At 46.4% G+C, this 19,313-nt stretch overlaps 1 protein-coding gene across 2 annotated transcripts in view; it reads right to left on the bottom strand.

The window, feature by feature from the left end:
* SPCS2 (signal peptidase complex subunit 2) overlaps positions 1-19,313 on the bottom strand; it is a 38,065-nt gene that overhangs the window by 1,933 nt on the left and 16,819 nt on the right. For both annotated transcript variants that reach the window (XM_086933816.1, XM_086933817.1), the window contains exons 3-4: positions 18,024-18,183; positions 16,174-16,309 (exon numbers count right to left, since the gene is read on the bottom strand). In XM_086933816.1, coding sequence (XP_086789942.1) covers positions 16,174-16,309; positions 18,024-18,183 — 296 coding nt within the window. The remainder of the gene's footprint in view (positions 1-16,173; positions 16,310-18,023; positions 18,184-19,313) is intronic.

Below are 19,313 nucleotides of genomic sequence, written 5' to 3'. Positions count from 1 at the left end.
ATAGCTGCAAAGATAAATCAAGTAATCTTTAAATGCCATAACTATGTGTTTTTACTACTTTGCTAGCTTTTCCAGCAAAACTTTAAGCTGGCATAATGAACCACGTGCAGCCCAATTCTATCTTAGTTTCTTACTGTGAGCCTTCGACATCTTAAGGATATCCTAAACATTTTCTTTCCCTTGGTTTTGAGATTTCAAACATTTTGTCAAATGCAAAGCTTAATACTTGAGACAGAGGTGGCTTTTATTTAGTGTGGATATGATAAAGGCAGTGGAAAAGCATTTCAATGACTTAAAATTCAATATTTCAAGGCCTTCAGTTACAAATGGTGAATGAGAAGACATTTTTAAATCTCTACTTTTCCACCAGCACTCAGAAATGTCAATCCCCTGTTTAGGCTGTACTTCTGCATTGTTTCGAGAATTCTCCTCTTTAACTATCCGCAGCTTGAAATTGTAGATGGGTGCCACAAACCACAACAGGTGCTCAGATAAACCAGGTAGGGCCACTACACCATGTTTGCCGCCATCATACTCATAAAGGAACGCATCTGCTGACTTAAAACAAGCTTGAACGGTTTGAAAACCATCACCTTAAGAGCATATCACTCCAATGCGTATAGGTCACGTGCCTGTGCCACCTTGCCTACACACAACGTTCATCAGGGTTGGAGGGGGCCACAGGAGTTCCTTTTCTTTTTTTTTTCTTCTTTTTTTTTGTCCTCATTAATCACTATTGATTCCAGATGTGGCCACCTACAAGGAGTTCCTTTTCTTGTTTTGTAGAATGATGAAGAATTTTGTGTTTGTATTGCACAGTTCTGCCCAAATGTCCTCGTCACCAGGGTTCTGGGCTTTGGTATACAGCTTTGTAAAGGTTAACAGTGTCTGGTCTTTACTTTACATCTGTGGAGTGGTTGATTATGAGACTATTGACTGTTGTATGTGGTCTTGTATAGAGTATGATTTGGGAGTGAGAGAATGGTTGAATCTTGTCAGCAGGTGGTCCTCGGTGGCTAAACTGTACGGCACCGGTGTTGTGAAGGTGGTCTGATTAGATTTATTGTAATTGTGACCAAAGGTTATGCGAAGAATGTTTTTGGTTTGTTGGGATGCATCCTGAAGAGAGATAAATGGTTGTGCGTTTGTTAGGGTGGGGTGCATTGCCTAACATTTTCTGTGGCATCATTTGTATGTTGGTAAGTGTGGAGACCTCTGTAGCGTTGGGAAGCATCTATATCAACTATGTGGCTTTACAACAGCATATAAGATGAGAAAAAGTCTAAAATGTTATGTTGGAGCCATGAGCTTTATGTAGACTCGAATATTAACAGAGCCTGCACTGTTCACAAACATTTAAAGTGAAAAAAACGTTCTAGGAAAACCTAACCATCTTGGAGATCTGACCCCACCAAACAAGTGTGGCGTTAATTGTTGACAGCGTATGATAAATAACTGCTATCCCTAGAAAGGTGTAGTGTAAACAGCTCTCAAATGTGTATTTTTTTAAATAAATAAAACCCACATAATACTGGGCAGCGACAAGAACATAGTGTGTCTTTCTTCATGCATCCAGAGGAAGGACACAGGTAATTTTCTTGCATCCTATCCCTATCGAATGTTTTAGATCTGTGATCAGATGTGACAGACTTGATCTACACAGCTATTGGACAGGTCCTTCCACACTCAAGATGTGCTCCCCTTCTAAAAAGAGGTTTCACTGCAAGAGGATTACAACGCCCTCTTTCCCAATACAGAAAATGGTAATCATTCACACAACAGTGGTCTATAAAAGCAGCAATGCACACAACAACTCCCTTGAAGAAAAAGCGCCACAAAGGAAGTAGATGGATTAAACCCAGATCTGTGAATGGGGGTGAATGTTTTGCCATTGAGCAACATTCCGTCCATCATCTTGTCTGTTTTGCTGTTCTCCCTATGTGGGAAGGGTATGCCCAGACGTGGGTCCCTTGCTCACTAAGCTGAAGACGGCTGATAGCCAGAAACCGGTCCTAGGATGCTTGATTCCGGTCCAGGAAAGACATGGCTTGGCAGTTTGGGTTGGACTGTTCCCATGAGGCACAGGGTCAAGACTGATTTGCATATGGCCATGTATGAACTGGGGTGGCTTGGTGAGAAAAAGAACAATGGAGTAAACCCAGATCTGTGACTGAGGGTGAATGTTTTGCCATTGTGCAACATTTAGTCCATCATCTTGTGTGTTTTACAAAGGAAGTAGAAGCATCACTATCCAAGACTACTGCCATGATGAGACGGTTGAGGGGGAAGCGAGTGAAGGATAGCCGAGGCGGACGCTGTAGGAGATAGTTGTATAAAAGAAAGATCTTGTACTGGGGTGAGAATGTTAGTACTCAATCACGATGAGCGGTGCAGGCAGATATTTTAAGTGCTTTACTGAGCGAAAACTGCAATGCTATACCAGACTAACTAGTTCATCAACCATAGTACGGAAAGTGGCTGGGCAGCCACATCTACAGCACGGCTTAGCGTTTTAAAGGGTGTCCCAAGCAGACTCTCCTGGTACAGAAGCACATAAAACTGAATAAGTATGTTTGCCATTATAGGATAAATGGCATGTAGCCATGGTGCGACGCACATGAGCATGGTAAGAGGCATCTATTTTTCAGCAGTGGTGCATGCTAAAATTCCAGTATTAACCCCAAATTTTAGGAGATGCTGTGGTAGAGGTGGCACAGAGCGGTCGTTGGTTCTTGTACCAGAGCCCATATTAATGGGTTTATGTGACTCAAAGGGGACCGACTGAAACTTAGAGGAAGGGCAGAGACAGGAAAGCAGAATGATGAAGAGTGGGAGAGGGCAGTAAGGTCACAGGAAAGTTATCAGTGCCTGGAGTTAGAGCTCAGAAGCCTCCAAGCACGCCTTGTATCAAAGGACGGCTAGATAGGGGCAGGAGTTAATGGGGCGCATGCTAGGCATGGGAGTCAATGGATAGGATAGAAGGAGAAGTAGGAATAGGAATGTCATAGCTGGGCAGTTCAGAATGTACTAATTTCAGAGGCTGGCCAGTTATTTACTTACTTATGGCGGCTAATGTGCATGAACTAGTTGGTAGAAGACAGGTTACAATGCACAGCTCGCTCGAGTGCTGTGTTACTTGCTTCGTCAAATGCATGATCATGGCTAACTGGAACTATAGTATAGGAATAGCAGAGGTAAAATTACATTAATGATCCTATCATGTAAGGGGCTTCACCACTTTTATGTTTCTTATTCGTTTAAGGTACCAGATTTGCAGGTTTTTGTAATTCAAATGGTAGGTGTCCGTCTGTTACACTCTGTTGTGCCAGTCTTCAGGCTGCCTATCAATTGGTTATCATTTGCATGCTAGATCCATCAGCGTGCTAGGACTGTATGATTTTGAACAGTGGTAGAGGGAGAAATGGAAGCGATCAGGCTTGAGACTTTTGTGAAAGGCTGTAAGTGTGTGCAGGATTGTGTTCAATCTTTTGTATTCAGAAGATCCTCATAACCATTTTAGGAGAACGTGGGATAGTGAGAGCGCCCAGAGGCGGGTTAAAGGCCAAAGCGGAGAAGGTATATGACCAGCTTGGTTTGCAGTAATTTAGATTTTGCAGCGTAAATCTTTCTGGATTCACTATGCTGTGCATTATTCCGCGGTGTAGTGGTTGGGTCCGGAATCGTAGTCTTTTTCTTTCTTTCTTTTTTTTGTAACCCAGGTGGGCGTCGACGTCCCACCTTCTGGTGTATTTCCTATGATGTCGGCACGTCTCGATGGCCGCAGCTGCATCAAAGGACAATCAGCCCAGCGGATCCTTCGAAAAGGACCCCCGGGCAGCAAAGACCAGCGAAAAGCCAAGGTTGTCGAAGCACGTCCCCGAAAAGGACCGCTCTACTTCGAAGGAGCCGAAGGTTGCTTTGACGTCGACAATTAAGTTTAAGAGATCGGCCAAAGCGCTCGACAACGAACATGCCGCTGAGATGGAGAGAAAAAAGATAAGGCTCGAGGCCGAAATGGAGAACATCCTGCAAAGGAAGAGAGAGTTCGAAGAAAAAATGAAAAGGTACACGATTCAGTTGAAACCGCCCCCGCCGACCGTCGAAATAGAAGAGGAAGAGGGGACGCCGAAGAACCTCCGAAAACTCTCGAGTCCCAGGAACAGGGCCTATACTACAAGGAAGAAGGCGACGATGACCAGCGAACGACTTTCGGCTCGGCATCCTCGATGACTCAGGACCTGGAGTGGCAGGACCTAGACGCCAAAAACCCCGGAAGAGCCCGTGGGGTGTATTCTTCGAGGCCTTCACCGCAGAGGACATTGGGGCCTATAACATTGTCATCAGGAACGCGGCAGCGGCTTATGGAGTAAAACTGGAGGAGGAAAAAACAGAGACAGACTTCCTCTTAGAGACCCTGCTCCCCACTCAAACAAGGAGTCAATTCCTCCCCATGCTTCAGAGTGTCATGGACTAAGGCAGAGAGGTGTTCTAGGCGTGACAGACCTGCAGGGCACTGGGTCCTTGAACGGAGAAGAAATACAAACACTCCTCCAAGGACCCTCCCTACATCCAGGAATCCGCCACAGCAGACTCAAATATTGCGGCAACAGCCAGGAAAACGTCCCAACAACATCAGACCCACCACCAGACAAGGAAAGTAGGAGGATTGACCTAACTGGGAGGAAAGTAGAGAGGAATGCAGCGGGCGAACTCCAATGCCCTGCTAAACAGACACCAGTACCAGCATTGGGACGAGGTCGGAGAGCTGCTCAAGCACCTCCCCAAGCAATACCAACAAGAGTGTCACACCTGGTGGAGGAAGGAAAGAATATAGCAAATGCTTGCCTGAAAACAGCCTTGGATGGGGCCGACGCATCCAGCAGGCTTATGATGATAGTAATCACAGAAAGAAGGCATGCCTGGCTCAGGATCTCAGACTTCAAACCGGAAGTGCAGAACAACATTCTGAGCACCCCTTTCAATTGGGAAACCCTGTTCGGGGCACCGGTGGATGAAAAGCTCACCCAGATCAAGAAGGAAAATGAAACCACAAGGTCAATGGGGGTCTTGCAATTCAGAGGGATGAGAAGAGGTACCCCAACACGGAGACCAAACGGAAGTGGAGGAAACCAGCCAGGAACGTCACACCAGATATTCCAGCAGGCCCACCAGGGTGAAAATCAGGCACAGCAGGGACAACAGAAACAAACCTGGCAGTACCAGCCTCGGGCCAGTCCTTTCGCGGGAGGGCGAATGGACGAGGGTAGACAAGAGGGGGCCAACAACCCACCTCAAAGTGACTCAGTCACGCAAAGCTTGCCCACCCACACGACCCCTCCAAGGGTGGAGCGCAACAAGGTCAACAAGAGAGGGTTACACGGCCCAAACACCAACGACCATGTAACACCAGTAGGAGGCAGACTAAAACACTTCTTCTAGGAATGGAAGAAGATAACTACAGACAAATGGATACTCAACATCATTCAGTTTGGATAATGCATAGAACTGGAAAAGAAACCACCAAACCGAAAACCGAAAAGGAAGGCACATTTAGGAAAAGAACTAGCGCTACTCCTGGAGGAAGCACAAGAACTCCTCCAAAAGGAGGCCATCAAACCAGTTCCATTCAGAGAAAGGAACAAGGGAGTGTACTTAAACTATTTCCTAGTACCAAAAGTGGACTAAGACCCATCCTGGATGTAAGGTTCCTAAACAAATACATAAAGACACAAAAATTCAAAATGACATCCCTACAAGAGGTCATTCCTCAGATAAGGTACAGAGACTTCATGTCCACCATAGACCTCAAAGATGCCTACCTGCACATTCCCATGAACAGGTAGCACAAACATCTACTAAGATTTACCATCAACAAGGAATACTACCAGTTCACAGCCCTAGCCTTCGGACTAAAATCCGCACCAAGCGTCTTCACCAAATGTCTCGCGGCCGTGGCAGCGTACCTGTGGAGGGAAGGGATTCATGTATACCCTTACCTCGACAACTAGCTAATAAAAGCAAGTTCTCAGAGCATGCAAGGAGCACGCAGAGCGAGTCACAGAAACGCTGACAGACCTGGGATTCTCCATACACTGGGGGAAATCGTCAATGGAACCAGAGCAAGTGAAGATCTTCCTGGGTGCACAGATCAACACCATACAGAGCAATGTTTTCCCCAGCGACAAGAGAACACTGGCCCTGCTGAAGGAGACACGCCACTACCAGAAGGGGCGAGCTCTGACAGTGAGCAAGATCATGGGGATGATGGCATCCTGCATACACTTTGTCCCCAATATACAGCTCCACATGAGACCATTCCAGGAATGGCTGCAACAACAATGGTTACAAGCTACAGGAAGTTGGGAAGATCTAGTGGTTGTAACGCACGCAGTGCAGGAGGAGATAATGTGGTGGAACAAGGAGAACATATCAAAAGGGAAGCTTTAACACCACCAACCCTAACAGTGACCATCCCACAGACGCATCCCAGATGAGATGGGGAACACATATGAACAAGCTCAAGGTGAGGGGTCTGTGGACTCCAGCAGATGCGGTCAGACACATCAACTACCTGGAACTGAAGACAGTGTTCCTCGCCCTGAAGGCCTTCCAGAAACAACTCTACAACCAGGGAGTGTTGATACAAACAGACAACACGACGACGATGTACTACATCAACAAGCAGGGAGGAACACAATCAGTCGCACTATCCAACCTAGCGCAGGAAATATGGAGATGGGCCCTCCCACTCATAATAGACCTGCTAGCCATACACCTGCCAGGGAAGGACAATGTGGAAGCAGACTGGCTCAGCAGACAGACATCAGCATCCCACGAGTGGGAGCTCAATGCACAGGAAATGCAAAGGCTTTTCAGGAGGTGGGGAACACCGACGATAGACCTATTTGCAACACACCAGAATGCAAAATACCGATACTTTGCATCCAGGCAACCAGGGGAACGATCCCAGGGGAATGCCCTATGGATAAGCTTGTCAAAGACATTTGCCTACGCCCCCCCCCCCCCCCCCGATACCACTGATACACAGGGTACTCAACAAGTGCAGAACCAGCAACATGACACTGATCCTGGTGGCACCACGTTGGGCAAGGCAGACCCGGTACTCACAAATAATTTATATGGCACAGGGGCCACCCCACAAGTTCGGGAAAAGAAAATACCTACTCGCCATGCAAAACGGAGAAGTACTACATCCCAGAGCGCCTCAGCCTAGCTGCAAGGCTCCTGAAGACAGAGTTTGCACACCTAAGGCTACTGGAGAGCGCCCTGCGGGTGCTACGATAGGCAAGGAGACCTACCACACGAAGGTGTGGGAAAATGGAAGAGGTTCACACAATGCTGCAGCACGAAAAAAACTACACAATAAGATGACAAGAGAATCAACGGTGCTAAGATATCTCACACACCTGCTGAAAGCAAAACTAAGTTCATCCTCGCTAAGAGTACACCTAGCAGCGATTGTAGCCTACACAAGAGGAGAGACAGGAAAGAGCTTCTTTACATGACAAGTAGTAAAGAGATTCCTGGAAGGGTCAAAGAGGATCGCACCACCTAAGAGGATGCCGCCACCAGCATGGAACCTTAATTTAGTCCTAACAGAACTTATGAAAGCGCCCTTTGAACCCATCCATAAGGCCTCAATACAAATGCTGTACAAAAGGGGGTGGTGATGGACGGAGCATCAGAATCAAACAAACACTCACACCCAGTCAAAAGATCTGGGTTTAATCCATCACTGTTCTCCAGCCCACTCTGCCACCCCAGTTCAGACATGGCTATATGCAAATCAGTCTGACCCTGTGCCTCATGGGAACAGTCCAGCCTGAACTGCCAAGCCAGGTCTTCCCTGGACCGGAAACAAGATTCCGAAGACCGGTTTCTGGCATTCCAGCCGTCTTCAGCCCAGCTTGCTTGAATCCAGTGGCAAAGTGAGCAAGGGACTCACGTCCGAGCATACCCTGCCACACTTATGGCGGCCAAAAAACCTGGGGTGGCAGAGTGGGCTAAAGAACGGTGATGGATTAAACCCAGATCCTTTGACTGGGTGCGAGTGTTTGATTGATTCAGATGCTCCGTCCATCACCACCCCCTTTTGTATCAATACAAATGCTAACAATGAAGACAGCCTGTCTGGTGGCAATCACCTCGCTGCGCAGGGTAAGCGAGCTGCAAGCACTAACGCTGCAAGAACCCTACATCCAAATACACAAGGAAAGGGTGGTAACGAGAATGGACCCACACTTCATGCCAAAGGTGGTGTCAAGGTTCCACATGAACCAAACAATACAGATACCGAGCTTCTTTCAGAAACCATCCACAAGCGCAGAGAGCACAGGAAAACAAAGCAGTTCTTTGTGTCCTTTACAGCCAGTTTCCTGGGTAGACCAGTAACAAAAGACACCATCGCATGATGGATCGCTCTAACAAGACAATTCTGCCACAAACAGGCAGGGCAGGAAGTATCGGAGGAGGCACAAGCCCATTCTACCAGGAAAAAGGGAGCAACAATAGCCTTCCTGTCTAACACACCCATTCAGGACATATGCCTGGCGGCAACTTGGGCTTCAGTGCACAAGTTCACTAAGCACTACTGCGTGGACATATAAATGAACAAAGTAGCACAAGTAGGACAGAAAGTGTTTAACATATATTCAACAACCAACGCTCATCTTCCACCCAGCCGCCGCAAACATAACAAACCGCTACAAAGTCTATTATTATTATTATTATTATTTCTGATTTTGTAAAGCGCCTGGTTACACTGTCAGTGTGTCCCCGCGCTGTCAGAAGAGTCAGTTGCTCCGACAGTCAGAAACAGGACGGGCTAATCTTTGGGAAAGAGGAATGTTTTCAGTTTCCTGCGAAAGATGAGCTCCGATGATTCCACTCTTAAGCTCGGGGGGAGAGAGTTCCATTTGTGTGCCACCAGAGTACGAAAGGATCTGCCTCCCATTCTGGCTTTCTTGTGTCTGGGGACAGCAAGAAGTCCTGCTCCTAATGAGCGGAGTTGACGGGTGGGCGTATAGGGGCATAGCAGGTTATGAAGGAAGGCCGGACCCTTGCCATGTACGATCCTGTGGCCAATACACAGGGCCTTAAAGTCGATCCTTTCGTTAATCGGGAGCCAGTGTAATGTTTGTAGGGATCTTTTAGAGGAGGCTCTTCTGGGCAGCCGGAGTACCAGGCGAGCTGCAGCGTTCTGGATTGTCTGCAGTCGCCGCCGACTAGAGACGTTGGCACCTAGATACAGGGCATTTCCGTAGTCCAATCTTGACGTGACAAGAGCATGGACCAGGGTCTTCCTTGAGGATTCTGGGAGCAGGTCGATGGTTTTGCGGAGTTTCCGTAGAATTGAAAAGCAAGCACCAGCTACTCGTCTGGTGTGGTAGTCGTAGCCAAGCTTTGAATCCACCCATACTCCAAGATTTTTCACCTGATCGCTGGGGGTAGGGAGGGGCCCCAAGGTCTGCGGCCACCAGGCAGATGTCCAGACTGAGGGGGGCTTTCCCACAATCAGCACCTCAGTCTTGTCACCGTTAAGACGGAGGCAGTTCTTCGCCATCCATTGAGCCATCTCCTGGAGGCATGCTGAGAAGTTTGCAGCGGCTAGTTCAGAGGGTTGGGTCAGAGCGACCACCAGCTGGGTGTCGTCTGCGTATGTTACTACTTCCACCCCATAGCGTTCCGCAGTAATGGCCACGGGGGTGACATATAAATTAAAAAGTGTTGGACTGAGGCTTGATCCCTGCGGCACTCCTTGACCAAGGTCAAAGGTGTCGGATCGTGCTCCTCCTTGCTGCACCGAGAAGCTGCGGTTGGTAAGAAAAGATTCCAGCCATAGCCAGGCCATGCCTGTCACTCCTCCTTTCTTCAGACACTGTAGCAGCGTATGATGTGCCACAGTGTCGAAGGCTGCGCTGAGGTCCAGGAGCACCAGTGCCGCCACATGCCCTGCGTCCACGTGCTTCCTCAGTGCCTCAGTCGAAAAAAGGAGGGCTGATTCTGTGGAATGACGGGCTCGGAAGCCCGATTGGTTAGTATGCAGGAGGCCTCTGGACTCTATGTGTGCTGAGAGTTGTTGATTGACTAGTTTTTCTGCTAGTTTAGAAAAGAAGGGCAACAGCGAAATGGGGCGCAGGTTATTAAGCTGGGACGCACTGATGTGGGGTTTTTTCTTAAGAGGTAGCACGACTGCCTTTTTCCATCCGTGGGGGACCTTGCCAGTGTTAAAAGAAGTAGACAATATATGGCCAACATAAGGTGCTAGATGACTCATGGCGCTGGCCAGGAATTTGGCAGGGGCAGGATCGTGAGGGGAGCCTGATTTAATTCCTTTAGCCATGGCTATCAGGAGGTCCTCCGTCGGAACCTGGAATACTGTGAGGCAGTCTTCGATCTTTGCCTCCCAAATCGCTTCTTCCTGAGGAGGAAGACGGTTGGAGCCAGTTCTGGCACTATGCACAGCATAGTGAATCCAGAAAGATTCACGCTGCAAAACGAATAGTTTACCTGTCGGTGTAGTTTTGTAGCTTGAAGATCTTTCTGGATTCACTAGCGAACCCACCCACCTCCGCCATGAAAGAGGAGCAGGAGAAGAAGGTGGAAAGACAATACAAACAGACACTTTAATAGGCAAAGTGAAAAATCACTTACTTTAAGGAAGAACTTGAAAAAAGTGGCAAGGATTCACGAACAGAACACAAACAAGAAAAAAGAATCCTAAGATGGCGCCCAAAGGTGGGAGCTTCCACAGGAAGCATGCAGACGTCACAGGAAGTACACCAGAAGGTGGGACGTTGACGCCCAACTGGGCTACAAAAAAAAAAAAAAAGACCCAACCACCAAATTGCAAAATAATGCACGGCATAGTAAATCCAGAAAGATCTTCAAGCTGCAAAACTGCACAGACCGGTAAGAAACGATTAGTTATGTTCTACGTACAAACCGGTTTGCGATTCAGAGGGTCAAAAAACTGATGCAGTGACCGGCAGCCCGCACAGGGTGTGTAGTCAGGGCTACCTATCCTTTAATTGAGCTGAAGTAGAGGTCTGGCTGCTAAATAAGAACAGTGATGCTATAATACAAAATGTGTGTGTATTTAATTACCCTGATATTATGAAAGCAGAAGCTTGTTCTTCTTGCATGCGGTTTATTACGGAACCAAGGATGCCAAGTCAACATCTAGCGTTTTTTGTTGCAATGAAATCTAGGAAAGATCAACAGTTTCTCTAGGTGCCTTGTTTGCTCCATGGTCCGTCCCCATTTAGGTGACCTTGGATCTCATTACTCAGCAGCCATGAAAGATTTGTGTAGAAGCAAGAATCATCATCTTTTTTAGGTCTCGCCTGTCGATGCGCATGCGCATCGAGCAAGGCGAGACTATAGCGAGTTATCCACACTTTATCCACACTGCAAGGAATCGTGGCGATTCCTTGCAGTGCCCGTGACTTTTAAGGTCAATGCGCATGCGCATTAAGCTTATGCGCATGCGCATTGACCTTAAAAGTCACGGGCGCGTGCATGTCCCCTCTCCGCCCCCTCCCCCGTTCCGCCCCCTCCCCTGTTCCGCCCCTTCCCCTTCCCGCCGCTCGCCATATGTTCGCTCGTTCCCTCCCACTGGCAGCCTGCGGCCACTGCTGAGAAGCTTGTTGTTTCTTTTCTTGGTCATCACTGGCAGCTTGAGTGCATTATGATTTGCACGATTTCAAGGCAGGGCTGCCATTTGAAACGTAAGTGCCCTGTATTTTAAATTGATTTCGCTGAGGTTTAAACCCTCTTTTCGGACTACTCAGTCCCGTGCCTCCCCTACTCTCCTCCCCCCTCCTCCTCTCCTCCCCTGCCTGCCTGCCGCATTTCTCCTCCCCCCTCCCCTCTCTTCCCTCCAGCTTGTTGTTTGTATAATTTAACCCGCTCCGCCCCCTCCCCTTCGTGTCGCATTTCTCCTCCCCCCTCCCCTCCGTCCGTCCGTCTTGTTTTCCTTAATTTCCACTAGCTTAAGATAGGTAGTGTGAATGAAAACAAATTGGGATGCTAGCTTTTCGGGTCTTGGCAGAAGCAGAGTGACATTGCGTCTCTTAAAGGTCTACCATAGTTCGCTATCTACATTTCGAATGAAGGATGTTCAGTTGTAAAACACGTGGCATTTTATGGTGATTTGAAGCAGAGTCCACGGACTCACCACAGCCAGCCGGGTTGCTTTGTTTGTTCCCTGCGCAGAGGAGGCGCCCTTGGTTTCAGTTTTCTGGCTGTGGTTGCATCATAGCAGGGGTCAGCCCTTAACGCTGGTAAAGCTAGAATGTGCGCAGATGTTACGGCGTTCGTTTTCAGAATTACTCTTTCTTTGATTTTCTGATGGGCCAGTACTTTGAACATAATCCTTATTTGAGCCCTTGCATTAGTGATTCCATGTCATATTAACTTCGAGCTGTCCGATGCTGGCCTCCCAGGAGCAGGATGAACACAGCACTTTTCCCCTGTAATTTGATAGGCTGGCGACAGGCGTTGCTGCGCACTGTGTTTATCCAGCATCATCGACTTCAGTTACCGAAGCAGGCTGTGGCATCTCCCTTGCCGAAGGGCCTCGATATCCATAGGCTCGACAATGCAGCTTGTTTTAGAGGCTGTTCTCACTCCGATGCCTCGTGTAGTTGTTTTCATGATATTATTAAATTGGTCATGCCTTTGAGTAGTGCGGGGTAAATATCCTCATAGATGGCCTTTCTCGCAAATTACTCTATAATGCTGCATTATTTTTTAATACACTGCCTTTTCATTAGCCTTCCACCAACAAAACATAATTTAAAAGGTAATGTTTTGCCGCATTCTACCCGATTATGTATTGTCCTTTTTATTGTTTAGCTTAGTTTCTAGTGATTTTGCACTGTCGGATGTACATATAGTTTCATTTGTTGAAACCCTCACCATAGCTCGATTTCATAGGCCTGAATATATACGTATATTACAGATTGCACATGGACTTAGCAAGAGCGCATGTTACTACTTGGCTGCGTTTAAGGTGTTATTGAGGTCAGTGTACTTTAAAAATTTGAACAGTTTCTTTAGTATTATGTCACGCATTCTTAAGCAAGTAAAGAGGTGCCTCAACTTCTGTTCCAGTGATAGTCAATGTCTTTCTGTAACAGTCTCAGCGAATGATTCTGTATTTTAATGTCCATCCTAGCATTTTAGCAGACAAAGGACATCTAATACTTTGTACTGAATTTTAAAGTCGCCGAGCTGTAATCTAAGCCACTCGTAACCCATGGTGGATATTGAATTGTAAATCCTCATTGTTGACCGACGAGAATGTACTTAATATTTGGACTTAAGATTCACGCTCTTCCAGTCAACATTCAACTGCTTTTTTGCAAAACAACCCATTGCCTCCTACCTCCAGACCAAGATCTCACTCACCCTCACCCTCACTCACCCTCACTCATCTTCACCCTCACTCACCCTCACTCATCCTCACTCATCCTCACCCTCACTCACCCTCACTCATCCTCACTCACCCTCACCCACACTCACCCTCACCCTCAACCCCTCACCCTCACTCACCCTCACTCACTCACCCACCCTCACCCACCCTCACTCACCCTCACTCACCCTCACTCACCCTCAACCCTTCACCTTCACTCACTCACCCTCACCCTCAACCCCTCACCCTCACTCACCCTCACTCACCCTCAACCCCTCACCCTCACTCACCCTCAACCCCTCACCCTCAACCCCTCACCCTCACTCACCCTCAACCCCTCATCCTCACTCATCCTCAATCACTCACCCTCAACCCCTCACCCTCACTCACCCTCAATCCCTCACCCTCACTCACCCTCAACCCCTCACTCACCCTCAACCCCTCAGCATCACCCTCACTCACCCTCAACCCCTCACCCTCACTCACCCTCGAACTCTCACCCTCACTCATCCTCACACTTACTCACAATAACTCAGCCTCACCCTCACTCACCCTCGACACATCACCCTCACTCACCCTCACCCTCACTCACCCTCACCCTCACTCACCCTCACTCACCCTCACCCTCACTCACCCTCACCCTCACTCACCCTCACTCACCCTCACCCTCACTCACCCTCAACGCCTCGCCTTCAACTCCTCACCTTCAACACCTCACCCTCAACACCTCACTCACACTCACTATCAATCATCCGCACTCACCTTCAACGCCTCCCCTTCAAATGCACACCCTCACTCATCCTCACTCATCCTCAACACCTCACCCTCACCCTCATCCACCCTCAACACCTCACCCTAACTCACAATAACACTCTCACCCTCACTCACTCTCACTAACACTCACCCTCAACACCTCACTCACCCTCAACACCTCACTCACCCTCAACACCTCACTCACACTCAACTCCTCACTCACCCCCACCCTCACTCACCCTCAACACCTCACCCTCACACAGTGCAATAGGTCTCGCAGGATTTTTACTTAAAGATTTTACATTTGCTTATTGCTTTTTTGATTTGTAAATCTTTTGCATTGCCTACAAAAAATAAAATGCAAAAGATTTAAAACAAAAAAGATATAAACAATTCTAAAAGCACTAACTCTAATGCTGCGAGACCTATTGCATTTCTAATGCTTGTTTCACCATGTTCTTTAGTAGAGATTTGCTATATGCTTAAAGATTAGGACAAAGTTTAGAAGAGGATTACTACTACCTTTAGTCTGGTAAAACTGGTGTTTCTCAAATTTTCATGCTATGCTGGCATTTTTGGTATACACTGAAAACGGCGAGATCACAGCAGGAATAAAAGTGACGGGCATGAATTAATGACAATAATAAAGGGAGGGTGCCATTGATGGCCAATTCTGCTGGTTAAAGGTAGACATGATCACTCAATACTTATTGCCCATTTACGCATCTTCAGCTATCTGGCTACTATAGCTAGGGTAACACAGCCTTCATGGCATATTTCTCAACAGTTAGAAGTGTATCACGTTGGAAGTGTTGCGAAATTAGTGCGCATTAAAAAAATATTCTACATCCATTTTAGGTTCCTCTAAATGGCCCTCTTGCATTGAAATCCTTTACCAGGGTGTAAATCACTAGAGATAATGCTGCAGGCTAATCCATCATGATATGGGTCAGGGGCAGTATAAACATTGTAACCACTTATAACACATTTTATAAACTCACCACATGTTGATTTATGGTCCTCACAGTTTCCATTATAAATGTGGCAGTATACTGGAGAATTCAGAACCAGCGGGCTGCTTTGTCAATTCAGATGGACCCTCCCTACTCAGCACTGTCGCAACAAAGGTGATGGCAAACTTGCTTGAATTTTTTTTTTTTAAGAGAAATTGCCTCTGCATACATACCAGGGCAAGATCGCACCAGTATCATCTTCAGAGATTAATTTCAGTGTCTCAGGATGGATGGCTATAACAAGGATTGGGTGGACTGCAGTGGTGTAATAAAGATTACCAAAAAGTAATCTGCTTATTTCCTTCAGGTTTATAGAGATGAGAGATGCACTTCAGGACTTCTGGAAAAGTAAACTAGCAAACTGGTCCACCCAAAACCACAAACCTTAGAATGCCTTTCTGCGCGTGAAGTTTGAGGTTGGAGGCGGTGCTCATGGAGGCACCCATGCATGCACCCTTTACAGTGAACTTCAATATCATGCTGTAGGAGTAGCACACTCATATAGTGCACAGAAGAGCAAGTTGGAATTTAGGAGTATGCATGTTACTAGACTATTATATTTGTAAAGCCATTATTACACGGGACAAGACTACCATTTCTCGTCTACGCAATTTGTTAAATGGACTGTATTGTATATATTTATATCTGATTCTGCCAGTCACGCTACAAATGTGTCACTTGTCTGATAAACCGTGCTCTACAAATGGCCTCAGTTTTAAGCTGTAAGGTTAAAAGTTTCATTATGAATACCCATGATATATTAAAAAAGATCCTCACTATCAACTCGAGAACTACAGAGCTTCACCTTGTAGGAAAAGGTTTATGAAAAAGCAGTGCCGTGCAGGTTTCTTCAAAGGTATGAGATAGCATTAATGCGGTCACAGCAGCACGTGGGAGCACATTGCGCCTGAAAACAAACTAAATCCCTTCTCGCTACAATATACATAAATTGTGGAGCATGGACAGTACCGTTTCAGATTAGAGGACAGCTGCCAGATGTCGTCGGGGTCCATTCCAGTAGGATCCTTGCGATGGGCCACCAGGAAGATGCTCTTTTCCTTGTATGAGGTATAGATGGTGAGCACACCCATCATCAAGAAATAGGTACACAGAAATTAAGGAAAAACTGGGATATATATATATATATAGGTTTAACAGAACAGTTTGATTCAATGAAAGCAGATCTAGGTCCAGACACAGACCAGCAGATTGCCTCATACTCTGAAACATTTAAGTAAAATGCAAACATGTAGTACTGCAACTCAATTCAGTTAGCAGCACAAATCTAAAACTCTGTTCCGCTCAACTGAAAAAATCTTTCACTCTGCAACACCAACACTTTCATCTCAACAACGCTGTCCTGGACAGTTACACCTATGAATAATAATCAGGAGTTCCAGGGGAATCCTTGAGCCCCTCCCCACCAATAGTACCTCATAATTTTAATCAACCAACCAACCAACCAACCAAATGTCTTAGCCGAAAGAGACCTGTGCGCCAGCCCACTGCCAGCTACCTAGTAGTAGCCTTCTCACGAGCGGGTACCATAGGGGGGCAACTATGATCTACTGCTGCAGGCTGTGGACTGAGATCAGATATCCAATCAAAGCTTTCCAACTGGACCTTAGGGTAGTTCTGAGCAAATTACAATCTTTAGCCTTATTTCTTTTATCTGCTCTGCTTACTCTCTCATTACTGTTTCACAGCTGATCAGATTAATAAAATGCAGGCTTCTTCTCGAGTGACGCTATCCAACAACAGCAGAGATGAAGCACAGTACAATAAAAATCAATTTGATAATAAATGCTGTGCTGGGAAAATGAGATCGAAAGTAATTCTCTGAGTCAGAGCATTCTGTAACAATTGAAAATTGCACCATAAGGAGATTAGAGCAATACAGGGAGTTAAATTTGACTGCAATTACTTTCATGGAACAACTAGTGAATTGCTGTAATGTTCAAAACACAGCAGAGCTGCCACGGAAATGGAACCATGTGTTAATTTGACACAAAAGGCGACATCTGCCACACGCCATTCTGGAAACAGTAAAGTGGGAGGTTTTAAATATGCAGAGCCCATGTTCTGAACTGCAAATCAGTTTTGAATGTATGCTTACTGTGCAATCTGAAAGGAGGACCGTGACTCAACCTCAGTACTGTATGGCCTCGTGCACTTCAGGCATGCATAGACATGGTCAATACACGGAGACTATACAAACACGTATTTGCTTCTTTTTGTCTCAATATCCCTTTATAGTGTCAGTCTTATCTACTCATCGAAATGCTGCTCCACCCTTGTGGGGGTGGAGTAGCTTTTGAATCTATGTATTCACATTTATGCCCAGTAAAGTACAGCTGGAGAAATGCTACACTTTAGGGCGTCAGCTATGCAGCTGAACATCCCCCAGTGATTTAGAGGGCCGTTGCCCAGAAGATCACAGGAAGCCAACAAGCGAGCTCTTAATAGCAGGACTTGGGATGCAGCCTTTTAAACCCAGTTCCACGGACCTCTAGTGGCCGACATTCCTGTACTAAAACCTTATTTGGGATCTGGTAGGCCACAAGGGTCTTCTACCCAGGCCCAGGAATGTATTTCTAAATGTCATACTACCAAGAGATTGAAGTAGGTATCTAGGCATCATTAAGCACGTGAACCACACCCCAAAACTACAACTGAACCCCTCATTGCTCATAAACAGGGTCTATCAGCGCTTTACATTAGGGTCTATCAGCACTTTACATTTGCGTGCGCACAATGTTTTCAGAAAAACGGACCTTTAATGTTCAAGACAGAATGTGTGATGCCACTTAAAGGATATGATACGACACAGATGGTTAGGACGGTTTTGGATTCTGGAAACGGGTGCAAGTAATCCCAGACCAGGGCAACAATTGCAAAGATGCAGGAGATGGTGCAGATGGCGAGGCGGCCATCAATCAGACCGAAATTCTCCACATACCTGTACTTTTCTAGGAGTACCTGCAAAGAAACAAGAGAAAATTAGGCCTCCTCTTTTCCACCATTCGATGGACCATTTCTACAAATGGTTTAATTCTTAAGTATCTGATTTGTACAGGGTTCTCAGCAACTGTTAGTCAGTTTAGTTATTGCTTCCCAATGAGTGTGTGTATGGTGTTTCTGTGCTATGCTATCACTGCTGTATTCTAACTCTCAGTACGGAGAGTGCTCCTAGGCTTTATGGCGGTTTCCTTGGTCACTTCACTGTAGGATCAGAACTAGGTGGGGCAGTACCTGCACCATGTCATCCCAATTACAGCCCTGGCACTACACCGAGGCTACCACTGGTACAACTAAAAAAAGTGGAGCTAAGTTCATGCAGCAAAAACAAATGACATTTTTTTTTTTTAAATAATCCAAACAGTTTTCCGTGTCTGCACTGCCCCTCTAGTTTTCCCCGAATCAGTTTACACATTCACTTATAGGAGGTCCCCTCACTTTGGTTAAACACGACTGTAAGGACAAAGGTTCTTGCATGGCATGTAAACCTCTGAATCTCATCCAGTCTTCCAACTTTCGAGCATACCCAGAGAATTGTCCCGGTAAGTGGATATAGCAACCTGCAAACATACTCGTGCATACAACTCAGACTACTGCCCTTGAAAAAAGGCAATTGGGAGAGTCCATTCTAGGTTTAAGGTATAGGCATTTTCACCTGTAGTCCTAAGGGCAGGAACCCCTCAGGTAATCCTGGTAAAATGAGTTGTGCCCCATTAACTGGGCCCTTCATTTCCCTCTTCCCTTAAGTGTGGGTTGTGCTCGCGGGTTGCTATCTTACAGAAACATGAAGCTGGGGGACAATGTGGGATGTCAGTGATGCCCTAATAAAGTTTTTTTTTTAATTAAACCACTATAAGGATTTTTGGATTATAAATTACAAGAAAAATGTGCACTATCCCAGATGGGACACATGCCCCCTTCATTAAATCTTTACATGAGCACCTGCGATATCTCAGTCCCACGCACCCAGACAGCTCAAACAGTGCTTGCTTCCGTCTAATGTATCAATGGCACGGATTTTAAGCATTGTTGGCCCATAACAAACATGGTAATTCCCTTCCATGCCTGCCAATCGCCCCAGCTTCTGGCAT

The sequence above is a fragment of the Lissotriton vulgaris genome, chromosome 8 (assembly GCF_964263255.1).
Source record: "Lissotriton vulgaris chromosome 8, aLisVul1.2, whole genome shotgun sequence".
NCBI lineage: Eukaryota > Metazoa > Chordata > Amphibia > Caudata > Salamandridae > Lissotriton > Lissotriton vulgaris.
The sequence above is the reverse complement of the archived record's forward strand: the minus strand, read 5'-3'. Positions and strand labels throughout refer to the sequence as shown.